Here is a 27,421-nt window from a genome sequence, read left to right on the forward strand (position 1 = left end):
AGCGGCTGAATACGAGTAATGCAACGCGATCGTGTCGTTGGAAATCTATGCAAAAACGACACTTACACGCTCGCCCACTCACACACACACAGAGCGATGCTCCTCAGAACCGTATGGCTGTGTGTGTGTGTGTGCGCGCGCGCGTGCGTGAGCTATGCTTCCAATACTGGCGCAATTTTTGTGTGGCGTACACGCGGCACTATAGACAGCTGTGTATAGCAGTTGGCAGGACTTGGCCGGGGAGGGCGTTCTTTGGTGCTGGGAAGACATGTTTGGACACGAGTTGGAGGGGGCCATAGTGTATGTTTGCGCTTGCGCGTTCACCCCAGCCAACCCTGCATTGCGTCGACCGCTGAGAAGCTTCCTTTGTGCCTCCTCGAGACATTAGCTTGAACCATGGGAATAATGTGGAGGGGGGGTCCGGCGAGCCGGGCGGTTGCAAAGGTGGGAAGACAAACTCGGCTTTGAGTCATATACATATTTACAGCACAAAACCGCAGCGAGGACAACAACAAAAAAAAAACGACAAGACCCGACTGCGTACCCTTTTTTATGACTTTTTGCAGCTTCGTGTGCGCTCTGGTACGTTACCGTCGGCTGGAGGGTTTTGCAAGCAAAACCTTTTTTTTTTTGAAGGACCAACAGCAAAAAAATGGAAAACGAAACGTGAAAAATACTTCCCGGCGACTACGCACTGCAGTGAGGAGTGGAGAGGTTTTGGCCTTCTTTTTCTGAAGCAACAATAACGCTCGTTGTGTCTTTCCTTCGGGTAGTCCACTCGGCGGTTCCATCGTACTGTTGCGCATCTGGCTCGGTTCAATGACATTCGGTCCGTGCCACATAAGGGCCAATAATCTGAGTCCCAGCAACACGTTTTGAAACGAACGAAAATTGTGCGATAGCTCTAATTTCGTTAAAAAAAAAGAAAGAAAAAAAGCCCGAGACAATGGGCCTAATCGCCAACGAAAGTCGATCAAATTTATCCGATCGGTTTATATGCTCGAATCCACCGGGGGAATTTATTTTCCCCCGGTGGGTAATTTTCTCCACTGGTCGATAACTCTTTCCGATTCGACTAGCCATTGGTTTTTCCTATCTGTCAGTTACACTTATGTTTACATTTAAAGGTGTTGTTTATGTGGAATGAATTAAATAGTAAATTTGGCTTATTTACGGACCATCTAGTGAAGAATCCAGACCAGATGTGGCCTTAGACAGTACCGACTGTAGGCCTGTTCAAACAATCCGGGAAAACAAGTTTAGACAACATCATATGCGCTGGAAGACGAGGTTTGAATCCTTTCTGCACTTGCCGCCTTCGCTGACATGTACCATGTGCGCCCATCAACTCCAGCCACCGCGAACGTTGGATACGTGAACGTCCGTTGGATACGCTCTCGTGCAAAAATATATTGAAACAACGGGGTACAATTACTCCGTGCAATAAGGAGTATCCGCAACCGCTCACGGCCTCTCGTCCTCGTCAGTTCATTATCCTGACCTTAATGGCTGACGCCTCCAAGTCATCTGGCCAATTAAATTGAAACCTACTACGCCCCCTCCGCGGTGGCGGATTTAACGGTAAGGTTCACAGTAGTTTCACTCCGTTTACCGCTTTGGGCCTTAGAGTCAACACCCTAAATCCTCCACTATCCCTAAGAACACTTTACGGACTGGGTCGTCCTTTTCCATGCAGTATAGCATGGCCTGTCCACTGAAGCCTGGCGAGTAATTCTTTAGGAGTTGCTTATACTTTCTTGCACCTGGTGATCTTTCGCGTCTTCTCAATCTCGTTGCATCCACGTGTCGGAAACGATTCTAACAAGCCGTCACCCGCTTTCTTGCTATGTCATGAAAGCCTGTGAAAATTGTAGCCTTGGAAATTTCTTGATAACGGTCTAGACTAGACTAGAAAGACTAGAAACCTATTACAAACCTAAAATTATGTATTTTGATTCTTTATAAAAAAGCAGAAAAATTTATATTTTCTAAACAAGAATATTTTAGCTTAAACGGTAGATAAAACATCTTACATAACTCAAACAGCGATAAAACATCCTTTTTGCGAGCTGTTAAACATGGTTTTTAGTATTATTTAGTTTTCCACTGTTATAGCAACTGGGATGGAGCAGTAGATATGGCTATCCGACTGAAATGGAGTTTTTTTTATATGAAGTTTTCAACAGCACATCCCACTGCTAGACTTTTTAACCACGTTGCTATGGCGGCAAACACCGATCGGTTAGCAAAGTTTCTGATTGAGAAAATGCAATTGGATACCATTTGAATTTAGCTAACCGATCGACTACCGACAATCGGCTGCCGTTCCCGATCAGGCCCAATGTTGCCAAATTGAACTAATAGCTGAGTCTGGTAATGCACATGTCCTTCGTTCAGTTAGAGACGTCAAATGAGAGACAAATCGTAATAGAAAATCAGCATGTTTTGACAATTTAATACAATTCAAACTAAGTGATGGACAGCGGTGACGTACCCAACCAGGATGCCCTTCGGTGCGCAGTTACGTGGCATAGGAAAAAAAAACTCGTTTCGTCGAAGTATTTTACCTTTTTATTTTTCTAGCAGCGTGCACGTGCCGATGAGGCAAGAGAAGGGGCGGCACGACAGGGTTTGAAGCGTTCCCCGTGTTGGTCCACCCTTCTAGCCATGAGCTCTCAATGCCTTACTAAAGCCTTCATCAAAAAGAGACAAAAAAAAAACACACGTACACAATGACAAATACTTCAACCATGGCATCATCAGCGCAAGTTTAGCGCAAGTCGCAGTGTTACCTGCGCATTACCGCACCCCTCCACGTGCCATTTTCCGGTGAACGGCTATTGTAGAAGGAAGCTTGTTTGGTCATCGGCCATCGGCCATATAAAGCACGTGCTTGGCCTTGATCTGTTTGACCTGTTTCACTCATTATTCAACATCCTGCCCTTTACCTGGTGAGGCATGGTGAGACCGCTTCTAACGTTCGCTCCTAATGCGTTCCAGTGACTCACTCGTTATAGGAAAAACTTATTATGCGAGAAACTCTTTGCAATATATTTTTTGTATGCAAAGTACAACAATGCGATTCCAGGACCGCCAGTGGGCATAAAACGCATCTGGTGAAAATGGAAAATATCTTTGAACTTTGTTTTGAAATCATAATCGATTGATTAATTATATTCTTTAATATTTCTCGAAAAGATCGGGTTTTACAGGAACTTGTTTCCTTTAGTGTCTAGGTAAAGTTAGTTGTTCCGCTGTTTGTCAAATGACAATTTGTTGTTGTAATAATGTTTACGAATACATAATATAAACAAGTATAAAGTGCTCAAACATTTTCATAAATTCCGTTGCATGAAATCTGCAACACACTTGCTCATCTAATAATCAACATTTAAAGAATTACTCACTAAATTTCCACATGCTAGTTCACTTTTATAAGCGATTGATTTTTTTTTATTATTAATAATGTACAAATGAACGGAAAACTAAATCTTTCTGAAAGTAGTACCTTCTTACGAGTAAGTGTGTAGAATGTGTTGATAACGTTTATAGTCAACAAAAGTTATTACGAACTTTAGAAATAATTTTAGAAGGCTTAGAAGAACTTTCACTTTTTCATATTAGCAATAAAATCACTCATGGCAAGAAAGCATGAAAAAGCTCCTGGGACGTTTAATTTAATTTTTTAAAGAACTTCCGTGATGATCTCGATTGCAAGGACGACAAGTCTACAAATACGCGAGTACAAGATAATCATTGTCGGACACTTGGATTTCGGGCAATTTTAATGTATCTGTGAAACAGGAAATCACTATAAATCTGTGTTGTGGCTTTTACCTCTTGTATACATGATTTAGCATGTATCTTCTTCTGCATGCAGCAAAATCTACTTTACAAGTACGAAAGTACAAAAGAGTAAAATCTGTTTTTTTTTTCAGGATCTCTAAACATGCCTTTTAAGTGGACGAGACCAACTGTCCAAGACCAAGGTCCGGGCAACTGCATCAAGGTAAACCAAATGGATCAAATTCTGAATTTGGATAAGTCTGGAGTTTTAATGACGACAGTATATCTTTTCATTGTTTGCTTCATTTCCATATAAAATACTCTTAGCTTAGCTTAACAAATTCAGGTTTATGTATTTGGCATTCGTAAAAATATATTCATAAAAAATGGGAACATTTTTTTTATTATTTTTTTTATATTTTGATAAATTTTGGTGACTTTTGAGGAAACTAGGAGCCCCATTTCGATCTCTCGGCTTAGGACCCCGAGATGGATAAATCCGCTTCTGCTCAGTGTTAATCGATTGGGATCTTAATTGCCTTGCAGACTCCCAAAAAATGTATCCAGAACTCGTTAAAAGAGGTATTCGCTGAGCTTTCACATTTACTCATTATAAGAGGTACTCGTAACGAGGGGTTCCGCTGTAATTTCAAACATGAAAAGTGTGTTTGACTTGATTAGTTTGATTTTATTCATTGAAATGAAAATGGGCCATTTTTGTTTGCCATTTGATTTGCCAAAAAAAAAGGGCGAGCTATAACAGTAAGAGCTATACGAGTGCATGCGAGTGTAAGTACGATGTACGATGTAAGTACGTCCATTTTACCATGGTGGTAGATGTTGGCGATGGCATTTGCGTGTCCATGGGAAGCGTTCCCCTTGCTTGTGATTAATTTGACGCGCGTGCTCACTCGCGAGCACTCACACACACACACCCACGCTCCTCTGCACCTAGATGATCTTATCATCAATCTACCTGTGCATTGTTCGGGCTCGGCTCGGGATTAGAATGATATCAGAAACGGTTCTGATTGGCTTGAGCCCGTACACAGGTGCATCGCAATGGGGGATGGAGGTCTAGTTCGTACCTATGGCTGGTACACTACTACTATTACCTGACAATTGCGTATTTATCGAACAAAAGGTACGTTTCCTATCGATCTGCCCGGTCGAAGGGGCTGATTAGGGGAGGTGTGGTGTGTAGGAGGAATTATAATGACCAGCTTCACGGTCATCTCACGGGATAACGGGACAAGGCACGGGGGTGACGGTGGCTGTGAAGGCTGTGTCAAGGGTTTACCTGGTGATGGGTGATTCAACATGAAGCAAGCTTGTATTTTTTCCACTTCGTTGCTGTTCAATTACACTACAAAAATGTATATGTTTTTACAAATTGATCCAATCGTTTCTCTTTCCTTTTTCCTGTGTGGTGTAATTTAACTGCTAATCGTAGGCATCGGCTTGTGCAATTTAGAGCAAACCGTCAAGGTCACATGTTATTCAGTTCAATCGGCTCAAAGTCTCTATAAAAATAAAGAAAAAAAAAATCATTCAAACATATCCTTCCGGGGTGTTATTTTAAGCGTTCAACATTGCTTTGTCAACTAGGACCTTGCTTGAACCCAGATTCAATTCATTCTCATCATGATGATGTTGATGAGCACATATAGGCGTAGTTCTGTCACAGATTGAATAAAAATTCCCACTATACGCGAAAAAATTCCCATTGGAGCCAAATCAACTTGTCAACAACAACAACGTGATTCCGATTAGGATGTGTTTTACTTGTCGCTAATGTACATCGCTCCAACTTGATTGTTTTGCACCAAAATTACATTCCCCTTAGTTGAATGCAACTATCACTGTACACTGCGTTTCAAAATGATTGCCTCACCTAGTTTTAACAATATTATCGCTAATAATAAAATACAATCACGATTACACTAGAAATGTAAGTGTTTCAAGATGATAGGCTCGCCTGGTAGTTTTTATGTTATTGACAGTGCAATTAGAGTAGAGCTTTCCGAGATTAAAATTAAGATTCATCTGCTTAAATGCCACACTAATTTGCACTCTATGCTTTACAAAAAAGCTTGTTGCATGAAACCAATTACCACTCCACTGGTTAAGTTAATTGTATCGTTGTGTGTGGAATTTTAGTAGAAATAGTCTGGTGGGATAGGATTTATTTTTCTGGAAGATTTTCCGATGTTCAAATATTGTTGAAAATCGGCCCAAATTAGACGAAGCTTACTTATCTATACCTACCTGCATAACAGTATCTTAGACGATGTAGCGAAATTTGGGGCAGTTAGGTTTTAATGAATAAGTGAACCACCTACCATTTGACCATTTGAATAATCAAAAGAGTATCTAGACAGAGTCTGGTGGCTCTGGGTAAAGTGTGTGTCCGTGTGTGAATAATATACGAACACAACAGACGACCATTTTAACTTTTATCTTCTATTTGACTATCCTTTTGTAATAAATATACATCTCTAAATCATCTAGGTTTTCTATGTCCACGAATTTATCTCAAATTCAAACTCAAAAATCTGAATTTTTTTTAATGTTTTGAGGACGCTCTTTGGAGCGCACCCACGACTCCGATCCGATTACGGAAAAATCCGAACCACTAGCTCCATCCGGAGTCCAAGTCGTTCGGAATCGTCCGGAATCGTCCGGAGTCGTCTGAAGTCGTTCGGAGTCATCTAGGCTCGTCTGGAGCCGAGCTGAGTAGTTCGGAGTCGTTTCGAGTCGTCCGGAGTCGTTCGGAGTCGCCCGGAGTCGTTCGGAATCGCCCGGCGTCGTCCGAAGTCGGAGTCCGAAGTCGTTCCGAGCCGTGCTGAGTAGTCAGGAGTCATCCAGAGACGTTTGGGTTGGAGTCGTCGGGAGTTGGTCGGAGTCTCCAACCGATTCCGGACGACTCCATTCGACTCCAGACGACTCCAGACGACTTCAGACAACTCCAGACGACTCCAGACAGCTCCAACTCCGGACGACTCCAGACGACTCCGGATAATGCTAGATGGACGTACCTGCCGGAGTCGAATCCGACATTATTGGAGTCGGATCGGAGTTGACTCGGGATTTTTTCCAACGTAACCCATCACAAGCATGGAGTTCGGAGGTCAAATCAGCACTGTATGCAATGATTTTGAAGCTATCGTTCGATTTCCATCCATCATTTCATACTCTAAGCAGTGGCGGATGTTGTCCCCTTAACAAGCGACCCTAAACCATAAATCTCTATTCGTGACAACATCTCCGCTCGCACGGTAAACGGAGGCTCGTGAACTTGGTCAGTGATTCATGAAAACTGTGATATAATAGGCGAATACTTGCTTTCGTAATGATGTATAGGAACAGTGCTTAACTCCGTAATAACCTGAACGCCCCACTCGGCAATTTGGTTGGTTCGACATGAGAGTCGATACAGCGCATGGCATTCTCCAGCCTAGTCACTTTTATTGCTGTAATTAAGGTAATGCATGTTCAACTAGCCGTTTACGTTGAGCAGCGATCATCTGGGCAGCACATTTCAATGCAACGACATCTGTTAAAATTGGTAAAATTTCAAGAAATCCCTACATTTTATATAAGTAGCCGTCTTGCCTAAGGTGAGTCACACTCACAAACTCAACTAACCCCCCAATGTGTTGTTTGCACTCTTGGTGCAGAACAGATCATTTAGCGCCAAAGACACAATGCTGGAGGAGGTGTTGGAAACTGAACGCAAGTGTTGAAGTAGCAGAAGGTCTTTCTCTTCGTCTTGAGAGATGATCGTACGGCAATCTCAGCATTGGTTCATCATGCTTCATACAACACAAAGGAGGCTTTACTGTACTGATTTATGTGATATTTGTGCGTACCCTCAAATCCTATCGGTTCTGAGGTCAGTTACTAACGTATTTCAATAGCTTTACTTTTAAACGAAGTTTCGTACACGGTACCTATATGGCGCGCTTGCTAGACTATCATACTTAATAATGCAAATTAACACACGCATGGCCGTGATGGAGTAAATCGGCAGTTAATGTTTATTGCGTAGTGCAGCCTGCACAATAAACAGCGAAGCCCACTCGCGGCCACAGTTTTGCTCGCTGAGCCGTTCGCAGTCAAATTGTCAGCGGGTGACATCAGCGCACTTCTTTCTGTGATGTGGATGGTTTGTACAGTTCGCTACTTGGAAGAACGTTGAGCTTGGGTTAGGGAATGAACGCCTTCCGGTAGGGTTGATTGACTCTTTCATATCTTGACTACTACATCTTTCCTGTTTTGCTCGTGTTTCAGTGCTTCTGCCAGCGTCACAAACTGTTGGTGGCGCCAGTAATGTTTCAGTCTTGGCGAGCTCGTCTCACCCCCCCCCCCCCCCCCCCCCCCAACAACATAATTGCGCGCTAGATAGTGCGTGTAGCAGCAGACAAAGGACGGACCAGACGACGCCAGCGAGTATTCGTTGCGCTTCACAGTGGATGAGTGTTTGGACCCTGTTTGCCCAGGAAATGGTGTCCCGTTTCCCATACGTGATCGAGAGCCGAATTTCCTCTTGGAGGAGGATGGAGAGGAGGATCGCCTTGTGTAAACAATGTCACCATCTTCGCTGCGCAGAACCTGCCGAGTGGTGTGTGATATGAGACGTTGTTGGAAGTGAGAAAAGCAGTAGGAAAAGAAACAGCTCAAAACTCTAAATGTGCGCCCCTGTGCCCCGCGGGGCACAGGGGCGAAGTTTATTGGGCGTCCAATGTTCCGTCATCCCCCCCCACCGCGCCCCTCATTTCGCCATGCACCGCAGCAGCGGTTGGGTGTCATTTTGCGGGCGCATTCGCCGCACGGTGGCGATCATGTGGTCGCGCAGCTGCCAGTAGAACCCCCGGATGGCCCGGCTCATCCGGCCCACCAGCCGACCGTCCGGCCGGTGGCGCCACTCGTCCACGATCGAGCCCACTAGCCGCGGAGGATGATAATGATCAAGCCGATCGCAGTAGCGACGACCGCGCCCGTCACCACGACCATCGCGCTCGTGGCGAACACTGCTACCCCGGCGGCTCCGTAGAGTGCGTACGAACAGACGATCCCGGACCCGGCGAGCAGGCACACTACGCTCGCCCGAATCATGCCCAGGATTGCGGGCACCGGGCTGCGGCGGCTGGCACTCCGGGCGTCCTGCGGCTCCGCGCTCGGCTGCTGGTACGTACGTTGGGGGGCTGGTGGTGGGGCGCTCGGGCGGCCACGGCCTATCCTCCGGGATCGTTTGCATTGGCAGGTACCATGCCAACGGCTGGAGCGGTATCGGGCGCCCTGACTTAGACAGTAGAGCCCGGTGGCAGCCCACCGGCCGCGCCGGAAAACGGATGACGCACTCTTGCGCCAACACGTCGACATCGTTGGGCGGTACGGCGTCATGGTCGTCCAGGTCTCGCATCAGGCGTCGGGGCTTGCTGTCCTTTGTTTGGCTGCTTATTTCGAGTGGCACACACACACACACAAACGCACAGGCAGCACACACAAGCGAATAAAAAAATAATAATAACGCAAAAAAACAGTACCGCACTGGTCAAGGGCTCGGCTGGAAGTAAATCCCCGCAAGCGAGCGAGAACCGCTTCGCCGTAATGTTCCACAACCCGGGCAGCGTGTGTGTTTGTGTGATCGGCGACTTGGTGGCTGTGCTCTATAGCGACGCTGACGCAAACCTTTGCGCGCAAAACAGATGCGTGTGTCATATTATTGTTTTACTTGCTGGTGTTAGAGGGCAGCAGTTAGAGCGCTGGTTAGCGGCTAATAGCCCATCTTGCCTGGTACTGAACTATGCCTCGCAGATTGGGTTTGGAGCTTGTGCTTTTGATTGCGATTGTATTTTTTAGTATCGTTTTGAACAATTTAACCCTTTGCTGGATTTTGTTTTTCAAGTTCAGACTCCAAAGACCCTTTACTTCTAATGATAAATGCATATTGCTCTTTAAACCATACTGTCGATTTTAACGATAGTGTAAATAATCTTAAAATTATTCTTAGAGGCACATATTGATGATCAGAAGCTTTGAGTTCTTTATTTTTCTATTTATTTATAATTTCAACGTTCGCCATAACTTCCTGTTTGTAACTCGTTACCACTAAATTTTCTTTGATGTCAATTTCAGTTAGGTTCAATGTTAGCCAGTGTATGTAAAAATTGAGAATTGTTCTGTAGGTCTAGGCTAGATGGCTTTATTAATAAATAAAGATAATAATTATTATTATTGCTTCGAATTTCAGACATAATCAAATAACGTTGGCATTCAAAAATGAAAGAAAAAACTAAGCGAGATAACTTCTTAGCTTACTTGCTAAAATAGACCTACGACCTTGTGAGGTGTCTGACACGCATGTAGGCATGTTTTAAGGTTTACCTTTGATTTTGTTCAACTCTTCCTACGTTTTCGCAACAAAATTGTTGGAGTTGGAGCTTTGGCATCATATTTGTCTAGAAAAATCAGATGCAACACAGTCTGGGCATGTTGGACCATGTTCGTGGACTAGGGTGTCTAATTGAAATTCCTCCTACATTCACCAAAAAAATGGTCGAACCATTGAGTTTGGGCACCAGTGATTGCCGCTGCGAAGGCCATCGCGTCCACTGGTTACTGCTCCTTGATATGTGTGTTCATGTTCATGTGCTGGTTGCATCGACCTTGATGTCCCTCGATTTCTATTTTCAGCATCCTTTGGAGCTTCTTGTCGCTCTGGGATTAAGAAGCGGGCTTTCCTGCGATGCTCTGATTGTTGTTTAGCAGTGCTACGATGTTGTAGATATCGTAATAGGATTATGGGATGTCTACAAACTGCCGCACGCACGGATTTAAACGAAGTTGCTTCACTCTATTGGCCATCAGGGTTAGAGTTCGTCTGATAGAGGTGTCGAATTTTGTGCCAATGCACTGAGATCGGATTAATGGAAAGTATCGAAGGAATTCCCCTGTGGTTTGGTTGAAGCAAAACTGCTCAGAAAGCCTCTGGCTAGGAGTCAGACACATTTCCCATTCGATTCTAGTAGGGCTACGAGGTGGATATGAAGAAATTCCATTAAAAAATGAAAAATGTCCGGCGTTTCAGGCTTTCCGTAATTTGAATCATATCGATATTAAGAAACGAACCATTATTAAACCGACAATGCGAACCATTGCTAATAACATTGTTGAATAAATAAATAAGGGGACATCTTTTCCCCTTTTGCAGTGTATCTTAAACCCGCAGCAAAAAAAAAAAAAAAATCAATGGACACCAACATGCCGTACCGTACATGGCATCTTCCCCCGGTTAGTAATGGCAGACGTTCAGGCAGGTTGCTTGCTAGCGAAGCGTATCGGCGCTCTTCTCGCGCACGTACCGCTTGGCTGAATTAAAAACACAACACTCTGCCCCCCGATTGGTCGTGGCGTGTTTGCAGCCTGTAATCGTGGCCGTCGTGCGGCCAGTGCCCTACTTCTAACGACGCTGCCGTTAGAAAGGGAGGAGCTTGTGCCGTACGGTGCGGTGACTTGCGCAGTTGCGCTCGAGCAGAGGGGGATTGGAAATTAGGGACAGATTGGTTTTCAAGACGCGCGTGGGAAAGCTTCGACCCTGCAGAGGTGTAACGAAAGTGGCAGGAGAAAAAAAAAAGAAGATGATGTACGCATATTTTGCAAACGCCCGTCGAGACATTGGTTTTGAGTGGGTCAAAAGGGTCAAGTCATAAAATGGAGAAATCGTATGACATTAGTCACGTACGGCCGAGCTGATAACATAATAGACCCCTCCAATAAGTTTTATTGCAGCGGAAAAGGGGACTGTGCCTACCAACCGATTGATGCTGTTTGTCACCCTTGGACGACCACCATCACCGTGCAAAAGATGAAAAATGACATGCTGACATGCAATAAACACGCGGGTGTTTGACTCATGGGATTAAAGTATGTTGATTAGTTTCTTACCGTACCCTTGACGACAGAGTCTGCTGGTGCATCAACAGTGAAAGACATTCTAACCCAAATAGCCGATACTTACCATCCAGCAGCAGCTAGATATTTGATGGGCGTAAGTTGAGCACAGTAACGTTCCCCGACAAATGGTGATAAAAACGGCTCCACTGCTTACTGCTGCAACTGTACTAATCCAGCTTTATTTTGGTGAAATGTTGCACCCTCTAGCAGAAGGAAGCGCCGCACTAGTGCCCCACACGGGCCTACAGACACATCGGGACGTTTTCGCAGAACGCTGGAGGTCTCCGCTGGTTGTTGCTGTCTGTCGGTCGCCGCCGCATCACCACGCCGCGCACAGCGCACGGACGAGGAGCCAGAGGACGGGACCGAGGATCGCGGCCGCCAGCACGGTGACGAACAGGGCGCAGAGCAGCCGGTTGTTGTACTCGTACTGCTGGTTGTTGGTCATGTAGCCGTGCACCATGCGGCCGGGCGGGCAGATGCGGGCCCGCACCCGGAAGCACCGGTGCTTGTTGCGCCCGAACCGGGGCAGACGAGGCTTCATCGACATCTGTGAAGCGCAACAAACAAAAAAAAAAAAAAAGAAACAATCGAGGGTTCCGGTGAGGACGGCTTTTGTGGCTGGTTGTAATGGCGCCTATCGGGGGATGAATTTCCCCAAAATTCGTTACATTTTCACCTTCCACGCTACCTGCCTGATTGACGGCTTAAAGGTGCGTAAAGGAAGCCGTAAGACGAGCGGGCCCGATGTGTCTTCTTTTTTTTTGCACTCCAATTAAAATCTAATTGGAGCAAATAGTAAACTACAGCATTAACCTTCTGACGCAATTCTGTAAACTGACACACCCGATTTGACAGCTCCAAGGTGAACGTGCCACAACGGTGGAAGGATACTGCTTGTGCACGGGTTACAAACCCCCCCCCCCCCCCTCCCTTACGCCACATTCTCTGCCGTCCACTAGGCGAAGGGATTTTTTTGGGGAAATGTGTTCCGGGGTCTGTTTTGGGCCGTTTTGCAAAAACTCGCTGTACACTACACTAATCTATCATTCTTCCCCTCCCACGGCTCACCCACTTCACGCGTAAAAAATCTCACTTGTTTGTGTGCGTGTGTGTGTGTGTGTGTGTGGCACAATTCTGCATTATCCCGCTGCTCGTTTACCTTTGACGTGGTGCGTGGCGGTTCACTCTTCGCGGATTAGGCGGAAATTCTGAGAATAACGACAAAGACCACAGTGGCGTCGGAATGGAATTCAATCGTTCTGTCAAACACTTTCTGTTTTTCAGCCGATTATGTCACAGGCACCGCTTTGTATAGCGCTGGAAGAATGTCTGCAGATACACACACACACACACACACACACACACACACACACACACACACACGCACACACTGAACGTTGTCAGATGGTACACACGTTGCAAAGGTACGAGATGTACGTCACAAAAATGCCACAGCAAGGCTCAACCAGTGCTTCACCCGTCATCCACCCCCCCCCCCCCCCCCCCCCCCCCCCCCCCAACAATTAGTAAACATAAAACTCACCTAAAACCAGCCCTCCTGCGTACTGTCGTACCGAATGCCGGTCGTTGCTCGAGGATAGCGACGGATAAGTTTGCAAAAGAGATGCCGCAAGAAACAAAAAAGCAGGAAAAACACACACACACCACCACCACGGAGAGCACGATTTGTTTTGGAGCATATGGGGCACTTTTTTGTGACTTTTTCTGGCTCGTCTGCAAACCCAGAAAGTAACCAAATGACAAAGAACACACACACACACACACACACCACACACACACACACACACACACGCGCATCAAAGCTTTTGTAATAGTGCTTAATATTCAATCAAAACGAAAATTATTAGGCAATTTACAATGGATGTGTCAAATCAGTACAATTTGCTCAAAGAGTTGTCAAATTTAGAAATCCGCGTGTAAGAGGTACCGAGTATCTCGGGGACCGCCTGTCGTGAACAGATTGGACACCGCTGTCCCATACGGGCATCAAATATCTGCATGCCTTCGAAATTCGGAAGCCGCATTCGCAAACAAACGTTCCCTTTTTCTCGGAAAGAGAGAGAGAGAGAGAGAGAGAGAGAGAGAGAAATAGAGAGAAGAGAGATGAGTAAAGGGAACCGAGGGAAGGTATGTCAAGGGAGCAGAGGGAGCAGATATGTCATCAATCAAAGGGAATCCTTCAACGGAAATGTCAAAAAAAAAACAACAACGCAGAAAACCCAAAACCTACAGAATGTTTAACAAAAAAACAATGGTTTTTTTCTTCTTTGCCAAATGATTTTTTATTGTCCAAAAAAAAAAAACAGAACTTTACCAGAAGGAAATTCGCCAATATCTTTCGCTACACGAACTACAAAATGGCTGTTGGTTTTAGAATTTAATTTAGAAACAAATTTTCAGTATTCTTCCAAACGTGACGTTTTCGATTGCTCCACCCGATGATCTCGTCGCCACATCGCCCCGTAGCCGCTCACTCTCCCGCACCCTCGTTGCGCACGCCGTCGCTGGCCGTCGCTGGCCGGTGCTTCTTCCGCCCGCCAAACAGACGGCGAACCATCCGCCCGAACAGCCGGGCCGGTCTTACGCGCTGAGGCTTTGCCCGAGGGTCACATTCAGGGCGCCGTCCGGCATCGGCGACGGGGACGGCAGCTGGTTCAAATATCCCTCCACCATCACCAGCAGCTCCATCTGGTCGAGCAGGCTGACCAGCACGCCCAGCAGCTCGAGCATCTGGCGCATCAGCCACAGCAGCTCGCACATCACCACCGTGGAGATGAGCAGCAGCACCAGCAGCAGGACCACCACCAGCCCGTCCTTGGACAGCATCGGCGCGGGCCGGATCCTCTCGGGCCGGATCATCGCGGATCGGGCGGTACCGCAGCAGCAGCGGCGTGGTCGAGGACGCGAGCGACACGAAGCTGTCGCTGGACGCGGTGATCAGCGACTGGGAGGAGGACGCTTCCGGCACGGCACGCGCGTTACGTTCGCACTGCAGGTGGCTCTCGCACATATGGGGGGGGGGGGGGGTTCGCCTCACCTTCGGATCGGATGTTTTGGTTCACGGGTTGGCAAAACACACACACACACACACAAGCAAGGGTAAGGAACACAGCAAACAGTCACCGAATTCGTTGCCGATAAAGGGCCGGACTCCTTCACAGCAACACGCACCGCAGGAACCAGACAGCCAGACACGCGCAGCAACACACCAACACCAGCACCATGCAGGAACAGCAGCACGAACGGGTTGAGGCTTTGCCTTTGACACGCCAAACAGTCACGCCGGGAGCAGGCCGAAGCAATGGTAGAACTGTACCGATGAGCGCTTCAAACGGAAATAAGCGGACCGGCTCGAGCGGACTTGAACGATTGCGCACGAGGAACAATGAGTGCCCTGCTCACACAAACACACACACACACACACACATGCACTCGTGACAAATCCGGATTGTGGGGCCCGCCGCGACCGAGCAGCAGCTTCGCCTGGTGGCTCACGATGAAGGCGAAAGAGCGAAACAGTGCCAGCGCACGGCAAACAGGGATAGAGCGTGGCTCCATTAAAAGTGGCCAAGGCGGGCGAGAGAACGCGCGCGCGCGCGAGAGGGAGACAAAAAAGCGCTGACACAAATGCAAATATTTCACGCAAACGCGCGACCCTTCCGGGACACGGGAGGCCATCTTTCTTTTGCTCTCAACGCGAGCGCGCGCGTGTGTGTGTCCGCGTGTTCCCCCTCTCCGGGTGTGTGTGTGTGTGTGTCGGTGTGGGTAGGCGCTCGGGAAAGGGCATACGTCACGCGGGCCGTACCGTGACACAGGCCGAGCGAAGCAAAAATTGCAAAAAAAAAGGGTAAACGAGCAAAAGAGACAACTCAACCTCAGCACGAGTTTTATTTTTTAGTTATTTTGTTTTATTATATTCACGCTACACCCAAAAGCGTTCAGTGTTTTGCCAAAAGTTGTCTAATAATTATATGTACACACCAAAAATTTACATCGAGTTTGTGTAGCGCTTTGCACCACTCGCCCATCGCCCGCACGCGCTGGCACCTGCTCCCTTTGCGCCGCCGCCCCCGTACCGGATGTTGGGGTTACTTCAGTACCAGTCCGCCATGCCGAGCCCCGAGTCGTTGTGCGGATCCGGCTGCTCCGCTTCCGGCGACGGATCCACCTCCATGTCGACGTCCGGGTCGCTAAGGTGCAGCTGGCCCATCCGGTCCAGCGAGTCGATGTTGTTCACCAGATCGTTCAGGTGGTGCTGCACCCAGGCGTAGTCGCTCGGGCGCAGGTACCGCCGCCCGTCCAGCTGCTCCCGCCACAGCGTCTCCAGCTGGTGCAGGAAGAATTCGTGGTGCGCGCTGCCCGGCCGCAGCACCAGGCAGACGTGCGCGTGCAGCCGCCGCCAGTCCTGTTCCGCCCGCAGGCGCAGCTGCTTGTGGTGCACCGTGGTCTGGAAGGATTCGCGCGGGCCTACCGGTACCCGGCGGTGCACGCACCGCCGATACTCGCACGCCCGGGCGCTTTGGCGCGATGCTCGGTGCTGTTGCTCTGTCGGCCGGTGCGACATCTCGGTGCTGGCGGTTTGCTGTCCTGCGCGGGCACGGTCACTTGGGTCACTGGGTAGCACGGCGGAGTACAAAACGGCTGGCTGGCGGTGCTGGTGCTCAAGTGCTGCTCGCTGCGACGAAGGCTTGTGTCAAAGTGATTGCCCCGCGGCGAGCACGGCCCGAGCGCAACGGTTGCTCGCCGTTGCTATTGGTTACGGCACCTTTGCTGGGCGTCGTGCAAGCACTGTGTACTATGCTTACGCTTTACACTTGATGCCAGCGATGGAATGCTCAACGAGATGAGGCATTAGTTTCCGTCGGCTAGAAGTGAAGCCCTCCATCGAGAGCAGAGTGTGAAATATGGCGACCAAGAAAAGCGCAGGGGTGAGATAGACATAAAAAGGATAACAACAACAAAAAATAAAATAAATGCATCCCTTTCGAGGAGAATCAACGGCATTGTGACATAAGACATTTCTTTTTTTTATTGTTTCAGAAATGCTTCGTTCGAAATTAGGTGACACACCCCTCGGTGCTCTGAGCGATCATTGTAATTTGAGCCTTTTTCCCTGGTTCCTGTACAGCCCGGACCGACACCATCACCCGAAGATTTGTTTTCTCTACTGCCAGCAGGACCCATGACCCGATGACGAGCAGCAAATCGCAAAAATCCCCATTACATCACATATTACAGCAAGCAGATCAAGCAGACGACGAACCCGCATTGATTCGACTGCGGCAACCATCTTTGATTCGATGGGGTTTTATGAGACGATTGGACATCAAGATCAGCGGGTCGTTTGAAGTAGAGTTAAGCTAATTTAATTGCAGCTAGAGGAGATGGTAAGCATGAGCAGGAACACGACTGTACACCAAACAATTAGGTACGCGTTTGCGTGTTTTAAGCCTTCGCCGGAGAGATGATGTTAAAGGATGGTTCCAAAATCCGCCAAAAGTTGCAATCCTACTGATTGCATCGCCTAGAATTCCTAAAGAAAAAAGGCACTGAAAACCAACCGCTATTACGAATCGTTTCTTCACACCCTGTCGCCCGATCGCCCATTGGATTATGATTGTGATTTCCAATTTCCATCTTTAAAATAATTCAACCACGTAGTTTGGAGCAAGCGCTTTGCAGAACCGGTTAACAGCTAACACTTTTCGAACCGGCCGGGCGATCGCCTTCGCATTCCGAGCCGTTGCATGACCCCTGCGGCGAGCGAAGTGCAGCGCACGGGAGGGAAAAACGAGTGAAGCGCGCAATAAAACCTTAAACCCTGAACGGGCCGGGCGGCGACCGGGTGTGAAGCTTGGTGGGCATAAATAACCATAAACATAAATACAAAGGCAACCGAGAGCAGGAGAGAGAGCGCTCGTGCTGGCCGGAGCAGCAGTGAAGACGTGTTTTTTTTTCGGACGATAAAACCAAGCGTCATTACATGTCGTTCTTCGGTTTTTCGGTTCTTCGTTGTGAAACACACCTCGAATGCAATCGCTAATCGTTGTTGGAGTTCCGGATTGGTTTTATTCAACCGTTAGCCGAAACAAAAAAAAAACAAAAACAAAAACACTGCAGCGCCTAAAACTTGTCCTTGGCCGCCCGCAGTGCCTGCATCGTCTCGAGCGGCGTGCCCTTGCCGACGTACGCCTGCACCGCCGGCTGGTGCACGCGCATAAACACGTTGATGCGCTTCTCCTGCCCGATGGTGGAGGGGACGAGGGCCCGCCGGCCCTCCAGGTCGGCGGCCTGGGCCCGCTCGAGCAGCGCGCGCGTATCCGCATTGTCCGGCTCGACCTGGTGGCCGAAGCGCAGGTTCTGCAGCGCGTACTCGTGCCCGCAGTACACGCGCGTATCGTCCGGCAGGGCGGACAGCTTGCCGATCAGCGCGTCGTACATCTGGTCGGGCGTGCCCTCGAAGAAGCGGCCACAGCCGGCCAGGAACAGCGTGTCGCCGGTGAAGACGGCCCGCTCGCCCCGGTCGCCGCCCTCGACGTAGTAGCAGACGTGCGACGTGGTGTGGCACGGCGTGGCCAGACACCGGACGCGCAGCTGCCCGATCGCGAACGTGTCGTCCTGCCCGACCCGGTTGGTCAGGCCGGGGATGCGCTCGTCGTCGCCCCCGTACACGGTCAGCTGGCCCCAGTCGGCGTGCTGGCGGTACTGCTCGCACAGCGCCTCGTTGCCCCCGGCGTGGTCCCAGTGGTGGTGCGTCGTGAGCAGCTGGTTCAGCTTGCAGCCCTGCTCCCGGGCCACCTCCAGCACCCGGGCCGGCTCGACCGGATCGACGACGGCGGCCTGGCGCGTCGCATTGCACACCACCAGGTACATGAAGTTGTCCTTCAGCGCGGGTATCTTCGTCACCGTCATGCTCGCCATCGCGGTCGTCTGTGTTGTGCGGGGCCGGCGCTGAAGGCTGAAGCTGGACACTGTGGAACCGGAGCAGGAAACGGAATCACACTACTGACGGAAAACAAACACGGTTGTGCTTACCGGTAAAGTACAGGGCAGTCAGTCGCTGGGACAGCCGGTGGGGCAGAAAGCTGAGCAGCGCCATACGCGGCCACGGCGGAGGAAAAAGCAGAGCGGGCACAGAGCAGTTAGTATATCTCAACGGCGGTACCTCCCATCGGGTTTGCCGCACACCACAGCAACACGGGGCGATAGGGATGCTGGTGAAGGGGCGCAAAGGCAAAGCCGGACAGCTAACTTACGGTGGGATGGGTTTTTAGCTTTTTTGCTGTTGCTTTTACGCCGTACCTACGATTACACAGCAGTTCTGTGGGGTGTGTTGATAAGGCGAATCCGGGCACTGGTGGTGATAATTTGCCGGTGTTTGTTTGTTTTGTTGTGCAGTGAATTTGACAGCCGCGGCTAAAGCGCACTATGGGCTGTGATGGTGGTTGAAAAAAGATTCTCATTTCTCATTTGCGTCATTTTATTTTTCTGATGATTGATTTAATTATTAGTTTAAGTATCATGAATATTTTTTATGCTTCAATTTAATGCTCCAATTTTTTTATTCCCATATATCACAGGAACAGAGCTTGGCTTCATGCCCACACTGGGGTGTCGTTGTTCCATGAGTGGTCATAAAGTGTATTTTCAGTTTTACGTTTTTTTTTGAAGAACCCGTTTACAATACCAAGTCATGGGTCGAGGGAAAAATACCGAAACAGAAATTGGAAAATAAAATATATCAACTGCAAAACCAGGTTATTTTGTACGCAAACATAGTAAACCATAGTTTGTAGGTGTTTGTTAAATGAAAAAGAGCATAACATACAAATTACATTTGTTTTAAAACTAAAACACAGGAATAAAGTTGAAAACATTTGTGTACTGCGACTTTGCGTACATTAAGTATCGCGTATAAGTGGATAATTGCTGTTATTACTTACTTACTTGTTATTGGATGCTCATGTACTGCTGATATTACTCGTTGACGAGCAGAATCAATAACTGGGTTAGTACAGGAACTATATCAGTTGACTGGGACTGGGCTAGACTGGGAACAGGTACACATTTCGTTCCGAATCCGGAACAGGTCTAGGTACAGCTCTAGGAACGGAAACAAATTGAGAGCTGTTTTAGGATTGGTAAAGGTACAGCAATAGGACCGGTATGGGTTCAGTATTGGTTCCAGGACCAGTATGGATTCAGTGTGCCAGTACCGGTGTGGGTTCAGTATAAGTTCCGAAATCAATGTGGGTTTACAATCGGATCCAGGAGCGTTATGAGTTCATAATCAGTTCCAGGACCGGTATGGGTTCAGTATCGGTTCCAGGACCAGTAAGGATTCAGTGTCAACTCCAGGGTCGGAATGAGTTTATGATCGATTCCAGTACCGGTGTGGGTTCAGTATCGATTCCAGGGCCGGTATGGGTTCAGTAGCGATTCCAGGACCAGTAAGTATTCAGTATCAACTCCAGGGTCGGAATGGGTATATGATCGATTCCAGTATCGGTGTAGGTTCAGTATAAGTTCCGAAATCAATGTGGGTTTGTAATCGGTTCCAGGACCGGTATGGGGTCAGTATCGATTCCAGGGCCGGTATGGATTCAGTGTCAAGTTCATGGTCGGAATGGGTTTATGATCGATTCCAGTACCGGTATAGGCTCAGTATAAGGTCCAAAATCAATGTGGGTTTGTAATCGGTTCCCGGACCGTCATAGGGTTGGTTTAGATGTTAGGAATGTTAATGTTAATGTCGCGAGCAGTTCCTGATTTGAATTAGGTTTACCTCTCATCTTTTATCTTTTGGATTATTTGGAGTTCTTTTGGTGTGAACCTCATAGTAAAGGGGATCCTTGGAATTTCGTAGCGTAGCTCTGTAATCGGATCATTTTAACGAGTAACAACAAAATATCTAAATAGCAATTTATACGTTTGGTAATTCCATTAGTTGCACATGTTCGCAATGTACAAATTTTGCAATACTGTTTCCAAGTTGCACTGGTACCGCATTTCGATGGCATTTTTGAGATTCAAATAATAATTATGGACGGTCAATTTGAGTCCAGTAAAATATGTCAAATAAAAGGTAAATATGTCTTAATTAGGCCATACGGCTCGTTGAAGATTAAATAAATAATAATAAAAGAAAAGAAAGACAAATGTTACACAAAACGTCTCATCACATGGTGGCTACGTTTCATGATTTTTTTTTTATTCAGGAGTAAACGTTTCACAAATGTTAGAAATTATTATGCTAACAAACTTCTCATAACAAGTAGTGCCTGGGTACACCATAAACCAAAGAAAAAAAACCATGAAAAACAAGAAATACTATCAATGGTTATGAAATGTGGTGCAAACTATGACAGAACCAGCGGATAAACTCATATTAGGAGTAAAATTTGAAGCTCAAAATAATGTGAACAAAGTTGTGATCGTTGAAAAATAAATAAATGATAAACGGCACAAACACAATTAATGAAATTATATCAGTTGTTTCTCAACCTGTTCAAATAATAAATCCTGAAGAACCAAATCGTACATTCCATTTCCAAACAATTTCATAGCATTATCTTAAAAAAGATTAAATTAAAAAACAAAATTAGTAGTTATAGGAAACATAAACACCACAGTTAACAAAGACAGCTTGCTTGTGGTGTGGAGAAATGTTATAAATACATATATTGGATACAATAAAACGAATCGTGAATCAAAACACATTCCAATTCCATAAGAGGCCGGTACAGTGAATACTGAAAAAAATCGTCCAACCAACATTCTACAATTTTAATTTTGTTTTATTTTTCCTTGTTGAACTAGATAACTCTGAAAAGGTTTATTTTAGAAATTTAGTTTGAATTAATATAATAAAAATACCATTGAGAGTCTTCATAGATTCGAGAAAGTAGTCTATGTACATAGGTCATAGAAGATGATGGAACTTGGTGTGTTGGATTCCTTGGTGAGGTTCTTGTGTCTCATATCATTCACTTGATTAATTTACAGTAATAAATACAATCAATTTAAAGCTAATTTCTTTCCTCTGGAACCTATGAAGAGAAAAGGGTTAGGCCATCATCATCTACAAAAAAAAAAAAAAAAAATAGTAACAATATTTTGCGAGGACCTTTTCTCCTCGAAATTCGTTTAAAATTTCACTAAAATTCACCACTCAGATACAGATTTTTTCCATAAAAAAAGAGACATGGCCTCACTGGGGCAACAGGTCCCTATCCACGACCGTTGTGCCTGTTGTGCCCTTCTTCTATTAGCTCGATTTTGTAATGTCGGGGATTCAAAACTCGTGTGGACTGGACATTTTCTTTCCGGTCCAATCAAGCTCAATCAAGCTTACGAGTGGTGAAGGCTTTAGATGTATTAAGATATAATAATGAATAAATCAAAATAAGGTATGTATTGCTCTAACACTTACAGGCAACTCGATCGACTTACCATATCTCGTTTAATCCGGCTGTAACCACCTGCACCACTCATCCGATCTGTGGTATGACTTCTGCGACTCCATGTCTGGTAGCGAACTTGCTTACCATTTGCTAAATCCGGCTCGAAGGACCAAAGCGAGGGAACGATTTGAGCGGCGAAAAGCCACATTTGCTGACACAACGTCAAGGGGAGAACTGCGGGATTTCCCGCCCTGATTTGGTGTTTCGAATGTACAGAATAAGTACGCAGACAGGACGGCTTCCTCTATTAGAGCACATTTTTGTTTTAAATAATGTATGCGTTTAATGCTGGGCTTTGTTTATTTAGCAAAACTGTGTCGTATTCTTGACAAACCTCTCTGCGCGGAATCTGAATTCATAATATTTTTTTTGTTTGGTGTGTAAGTACATGTGTGAGTGTGTGAAAGAGTGTAGGTGTGTGTGTGTGTGAGTGTAGATTATGTTTAGTAGACGGTGGCTAACCCTAAACTATCTCTCGCAATATAGCGTGCTACTGCCTCCTGCTAGCCGCTCGCACTCCACCTGTCTAGCTTATACTTTTTTTTTAAAAGAAGGCACGCTACCCTAGTATACAATATTTAAATAAAACATACAGTTAAACGATTCACATAGCATTGACGCAAAAAACTTGGTATAGGCAATTCCGAGTGATTATTGGTGTGATGGTTTCGTGTGTTTTTTTTGCTGATTTTCAGGACTTTTCTTCTTCTTCTTCTTCTTCTAGCTGCTACCATGTAATTACCAATAAACGACAAAGAAAGAGGGCGACAAAGAAGGAAAGGAACAGCTGCATCACCAGCCAGCGCGTGGAAAAGGTCGAGCGCGGGCCAGCCAGCTGGGGGAGTGGGAGCTGGCAAAGGGGCAAGGCAAAAACCAAGGTACTTTTCCTCCTCTTCACACCGCACACTTTTGCCCCTGCCCAGGCGACCCAGGCGACCCTGGAGCTGCTGGCTCGTGTTCGCAAAAAATGTGTATGCGCGCTGCCCTCGCGATGCTGCCCCTTCCTGTTCCTCACTGTTTCCACCACGGCCGATCACAATTCTCCACGCACCGCGTTCATCCCCATCCCTGTTGGAGTTCCGGGGATTCCGGGCACGATTGGTGGTGATGGCCCAATGCAAAGTTGTAGCTAAGACATGTTCGATCGCTCCCAGCGATCCCTACCAACCGAACGCCAAACTCCGAGCACCGCGGGCGGGGACACCCCCCCCCCACCATTTTGGCAGGGAGGCGTACACACGGGCACGGTTTACAAAACAAATGGGACGGGACAAATGATTGAGGGGCGCTTTCGCCAGCGCATTAGTTTGGTGCGCCCAAACTCCTCCTAGCTCTCCTTACTGTTAGGCGCAACTCTCTAGGGTTTGTTTATCTACTTGCTTAATTCTAGGACCGTTTCACAATCAACCACGTGATAGGGGGAGGGGGGGGGGGAGGTGGAGGGGGTAGGGGGATTGGGGTAGGGAAGGGGAATATGATTCAAACTTAAACATGCTAAATTCAATATATGCCTATATGGAGACGAAGTTCAAAAAAAAATCAATTGGGAAAACCAATCGGGAAAGAGAAGGGAACGAAACAAAAAAAAAGCGGAAAAAGAAAGGATAGAATAGCTGGAAGGTGGTGCCAAGCCAAGGGAGAAAGGGATGGAGGTGGTTTGCCTAGCGGGTTTGCCTAGCAAAGGCTGGGCAAAGGGTTTATCAAGCCTTTTCTTACAATACCGTTGAAGTCGTTTGTTTGGTTGGTTTTTCAGTTCGTGCATATTTTGTTCCCCCACACCCCAGGTGCACTTTGCATCACTCCTACTAATCGTATCTGCTGCGCAGCAGCATATAAAGCCTTGCATTATCTTGGCTGGGTTTTTTGGATTGTTTTGCAAAAAAAAAACACATCAGTTTTGTTTTCATTGTGCGCGAATAGGGATAGTTAAACAAAAAAAGTATCAAAAATATATAAAAGATAAAACACAATAAAGTTAAAAGAAATAGAAAACATCGACAACGGAAAGCATTTGGAAAAAGAAGAAGAAAGGGAAAAAGAGAAAGAAAAAAAAGGAGAATAAGAAGCAGAAGAGGAAAAAAAAAAAGAAAGTTCAAAACAGAATTAAAATCGGAGCAAAATCAGAGGCGACCGAGCAAAACATATAAACAATATTGATAATAATAATAATAATAATAAAAGAAAAACAGAACAGATGGGGGAATAGAAACGATAACCAGTAGATCAAATTATCACTCTCTCGTTCCTTGGAATAATGTGCCAAAGAGGGGGGGGGGGAGGGTAAAGGGAATGGAGTGCCAATATGGAAACATGGAAGCGCCATCGCAAGAAAGTAGGCAAGAGAGCGGAAAAGAACACTGGTGTGAAATGTTCGGGAAGGGATGAATGAGATACGGTGAAGCGTCCAATTCGGGTCGGTGTTGCGTCCAATCGTTGCGGTGAAGAAACGGGTTAGCAAACAAAACAACAAAGGGAAAAGGCAATAAAATGGGAGAAAACAAAACAAAGGGAATAATGGAAGGGAAAGAGCAAGAGAGGGAGAACAGAAAAAAACAACAAACGAAATAAAGTGGGAAGGGGCCAGGACAGGTAGGGGACACATTGGAAAGGGTGTCGCTTTATGTTGGTTGGCTGTTTTGGTGAAAGCCGCAGGATGATGGAAGGGAGCGTTTTCCCCCCTGCTCCGTGCTCTGTGTGCCTCCGCGGTTTCGCGGTTACCCGTTCCAGTAGAGCGTTTGCGGTGACGTGCGTCGTCAGGGATATTAGGAAGCAGTAAAAGGATGGGCACAGGGGTTTGCTGTTTTCGTTTTGTTGCCGTTTGTCGGTCGCGTCGTTCGCCTGTTTTCCGCCGCCCTTCGTTTGGTGCGTTTGTTCGTTCGTCCCGTTTTTGTTTGTTTTTTTCTCTTTCGGTCCGGATGGGTTTTTCTCTTTTTGTTTTTGGTCTGTCGATTTAGTTTTGTTTTTGTTCCGCGTCACGGTTTCGGTAGACAGTCCGGCAGGGGCGAGTCAGATGAGCAAAGCAAAGGTATGGAAGGGTTGGCGTGGGAGGAGGAGGGAGGGGGGGGGAGTATTGAAAAGAAGGAAAGGAAAAAAAAAAACTGGCGCTAAACTCTTTCACCCCGTGCAAGGTACGGGTTGTTGGTAAACACTTGCGTTGCCAAGGAAATAGGAAAAACGATAAAAAGAGCGGGGTGAAAAAAAAGGGTCAAACCACCCAGATAAGGGGTCAGCAACCCCATATCCAAAGCGTTTGGCAAGGGCTGCCGTCAAGCTTCCTTCGCTTCACCGAATCCTCTTCTCTTGTGCTTTCAATTGTGAACAATCAAAACAAAAACAAAGCATCCTTGCAAATAAAAATGAAAAAATGGAACAAGCTCCATCGCTGTTTGCTTCCTCGAAAGCTCCGAAATGCTCACAGTGCACACAACCGACCGTGCTCTGACCGTACGGGGTCGCTACTCTCTTGCCCGCTTCTGCTGCTGCACGCTCAGACTGTTTTTTTTTTAACGATCGCGACATTGTTTTACGCTTTGCTGGTGGTGGTGCTGCTGCTGCTGCTCGTGCTGCTGTTGGCGTTTGCTGTGTCTGCTGCTACTGGTGCTGCCCGCTGCTGCTACTAGCGCCTACTACAATGCGACCGTTCGGCTTCGCACTGGCAAGGTGCAACCAACTGCCACCGACACGCTGACGTATCGCACGCACACGCTCGCTATATATCCCATTAAATCGCATCGCCGCGCAATCGCCCTCGCCCCACACAACCATTGTGTCGCTCTACACACAAGGCACCGAATGGTCCGAGCCACGGAGTAGTAATAGAATTAACAAAAAAAAGGACAAAAAGATGGCTCAACAACGCCCCGCTTTAGCTAAAAAATGTTGTACGTCACTTTGATATCGCCACACTGCGGGCAGAAGTACATCTTCTTTTGCTTTTTCTTCTGCTTCTCGCGCATCTTGCTGCGTGCGTGCGTGTGTGTGTGTGCACAGGTTTTTTTTTTTCGACCGGAGGGGGTGGGTGGCGGGGAGCGTTTTGGGGCGGTTCCATATTCGAAATCGAAACGCCCGGCAAATATTGTTGCGGGGGGGGGGCACGCGGTGACGGCACGGGTTGAGCAGGATCAGGGTATTGGTGGGCGGCAGGAGTGGGTGGTTTGGGGTGGAGTTTTGTTGTGGTAGTTTGGGGAAGGTGGTAGAAACAGACGACGAGAAGGAAGGGTAGCGGGGGTAGGTAGTTGGAAGTAAGGAGGAAGGACACGGGGAGTTGACGGGTTGATACGGACAGTTTGTTAACGTTGGTGGTGGTGGTGGTTTTTCGTTTTTGGTGTTTTTTTTTCAAAAGGAACGGATCAAAGGGATGATAGGCATAGAAGGAAAGAGAGAAAGAAGAGAGAGAGAGAGAAGAAAAATAAAGAGAGAAAAGAAAGAAAAACATATTAACGTTTATGCTCCGAAAAAGATAAAAAAAGAGAGAAGGAGAGAGCGAGCGAGAGAAAGACGGGGAGGCGATAGAGAGATAGGAGAGCAGTCGCGCATGTGTAGATAGCAACAGGTGATAACGAACGAAGGTAATAGGATGGGTCGAAAGCACATGACGTGAAACGAAATGCGGACGCACCCAGCTTAATGCGTGCGAAGGTGCGATTTACCGTGGTGTGGCGACATCAGCGAGTGAAAAGAAAATAAAAAGAAGTGGAAAAGAAGAAGAACCAAACAACACACACACACACACACAAAACGTCCTTTCCAGGACCGGGGCAAAGGTGAGGCGACGAATGATGGGGCGATGAGGCGGCAAACAGCGAAACTATGGAAGCGTATGTGTGAAGAAACAAAACACGACAGCATAAACGCAACTGCAACCTTTTCAACCCTTCCCGAAACTTTGCAGGCACTAGGGCACCACCTAATGGTACTAGCAGCTTTAAAAAGGGTGGGGGAGGGGGGGACAAATGCGGAATAGCAGGAGAGGCAACTGGGTTGGAGCAGGAAGGGCGCACGGGTGTGATAGAGTGATAACAATACAAATTACATGATAATTAAATACTATTAAAAACTACCGTAGAGCTTAACCGACTAAAACAAAAAAGAAAAACAACGACAAAGTTTTGTTGGAAAGGATAGTGGTGCATGGGTGAAAGTGTTGGGGGCGGCAACTAGGGCCGCCGCCCGTAAAACACTCGCTGGCA

General features: G+C 47.0%; 2 protein-coding genes across 7 annotated transcripts in view; both read right to left on the bottom strand.

The window, feature by feature from the left end:
• Positions 1 to 17,809: 17,809 nt before the first annotated feature.
• Positions 17,810 to 19,162, bottom strand: LOC121596552 (hydroxyacylglutathione hydrolase, mitochondrial). Of its 2 annotated transcripts, XM_041921613.1 has the most exons (3): positions 19,026 to 19,162; positions 18,805 to 18,854; positions 17,810 to 18,740 (listed from the first exon to the last, which is right to left on the bottom strand). In XM_041921613.1, the coding sequence occupies exon 3, from the start codon at positions 18,688 to 18,690 to the stop codon at positions 17,893 to 17,895; it is 798 nt and encodes a 265-aa protein (XP_041777547.1). In that variant the 5' UTR covers positions 18,691 to 18,740; positions 18,805 to 18,854; positions 19,026 to 19,162; the 3' UTR covers positions 17,810 to 17,892. The 2 variants fall into 2 exon arrangements, with proteins under 2 accessions (XP_041777547.1, XP_041777538.1); XM_041921604.1 differs by having other exon boundaries at positions 18,805 to 19,162.
• Positions 19,163 to 22,489: 3,327 nt separating this feature from the next.
• Positions 22,490 to 27,421, bottom strand: part of LOC121599400 (putative protein kinase C delta type homolog) — a 64,194-nt gene continuing 59,262 nt past the window's right edge. For 4 of the 5 annotated variants that reach the window (XM_041927209.1, XM_041927203.1, XM_041927216.1 and 1 more), the window contains one exon: positions 22,490 to 26,192. In XM_041927209.1, the coding sequence (XP_041783143.1) occupies positions 26,102 to 26,192 (91 nt within the window). In that variant the 3' untranslated portion in view covers positions 22,490 to 26,101. The remainder of the gene's footprint in view (positions 26,193 to 27,421) is intronic. The other variant, XM_041927193.1, reaches the window with a different exon arrangement.

The sequence above is a fragment of the Anopheles merus genome, chromosome X, assembly GCF_017562075.2.
Source record: "Anopheles merus strain MAF chromosome X, AmerM5.1, whole genome shotgun sequence".
Lineage (NCBI taxonomy): Eukaryota > Metazoa > Arthropoda > Insecta > Diptera > Culicidae > Anopheles > Anopheles merus.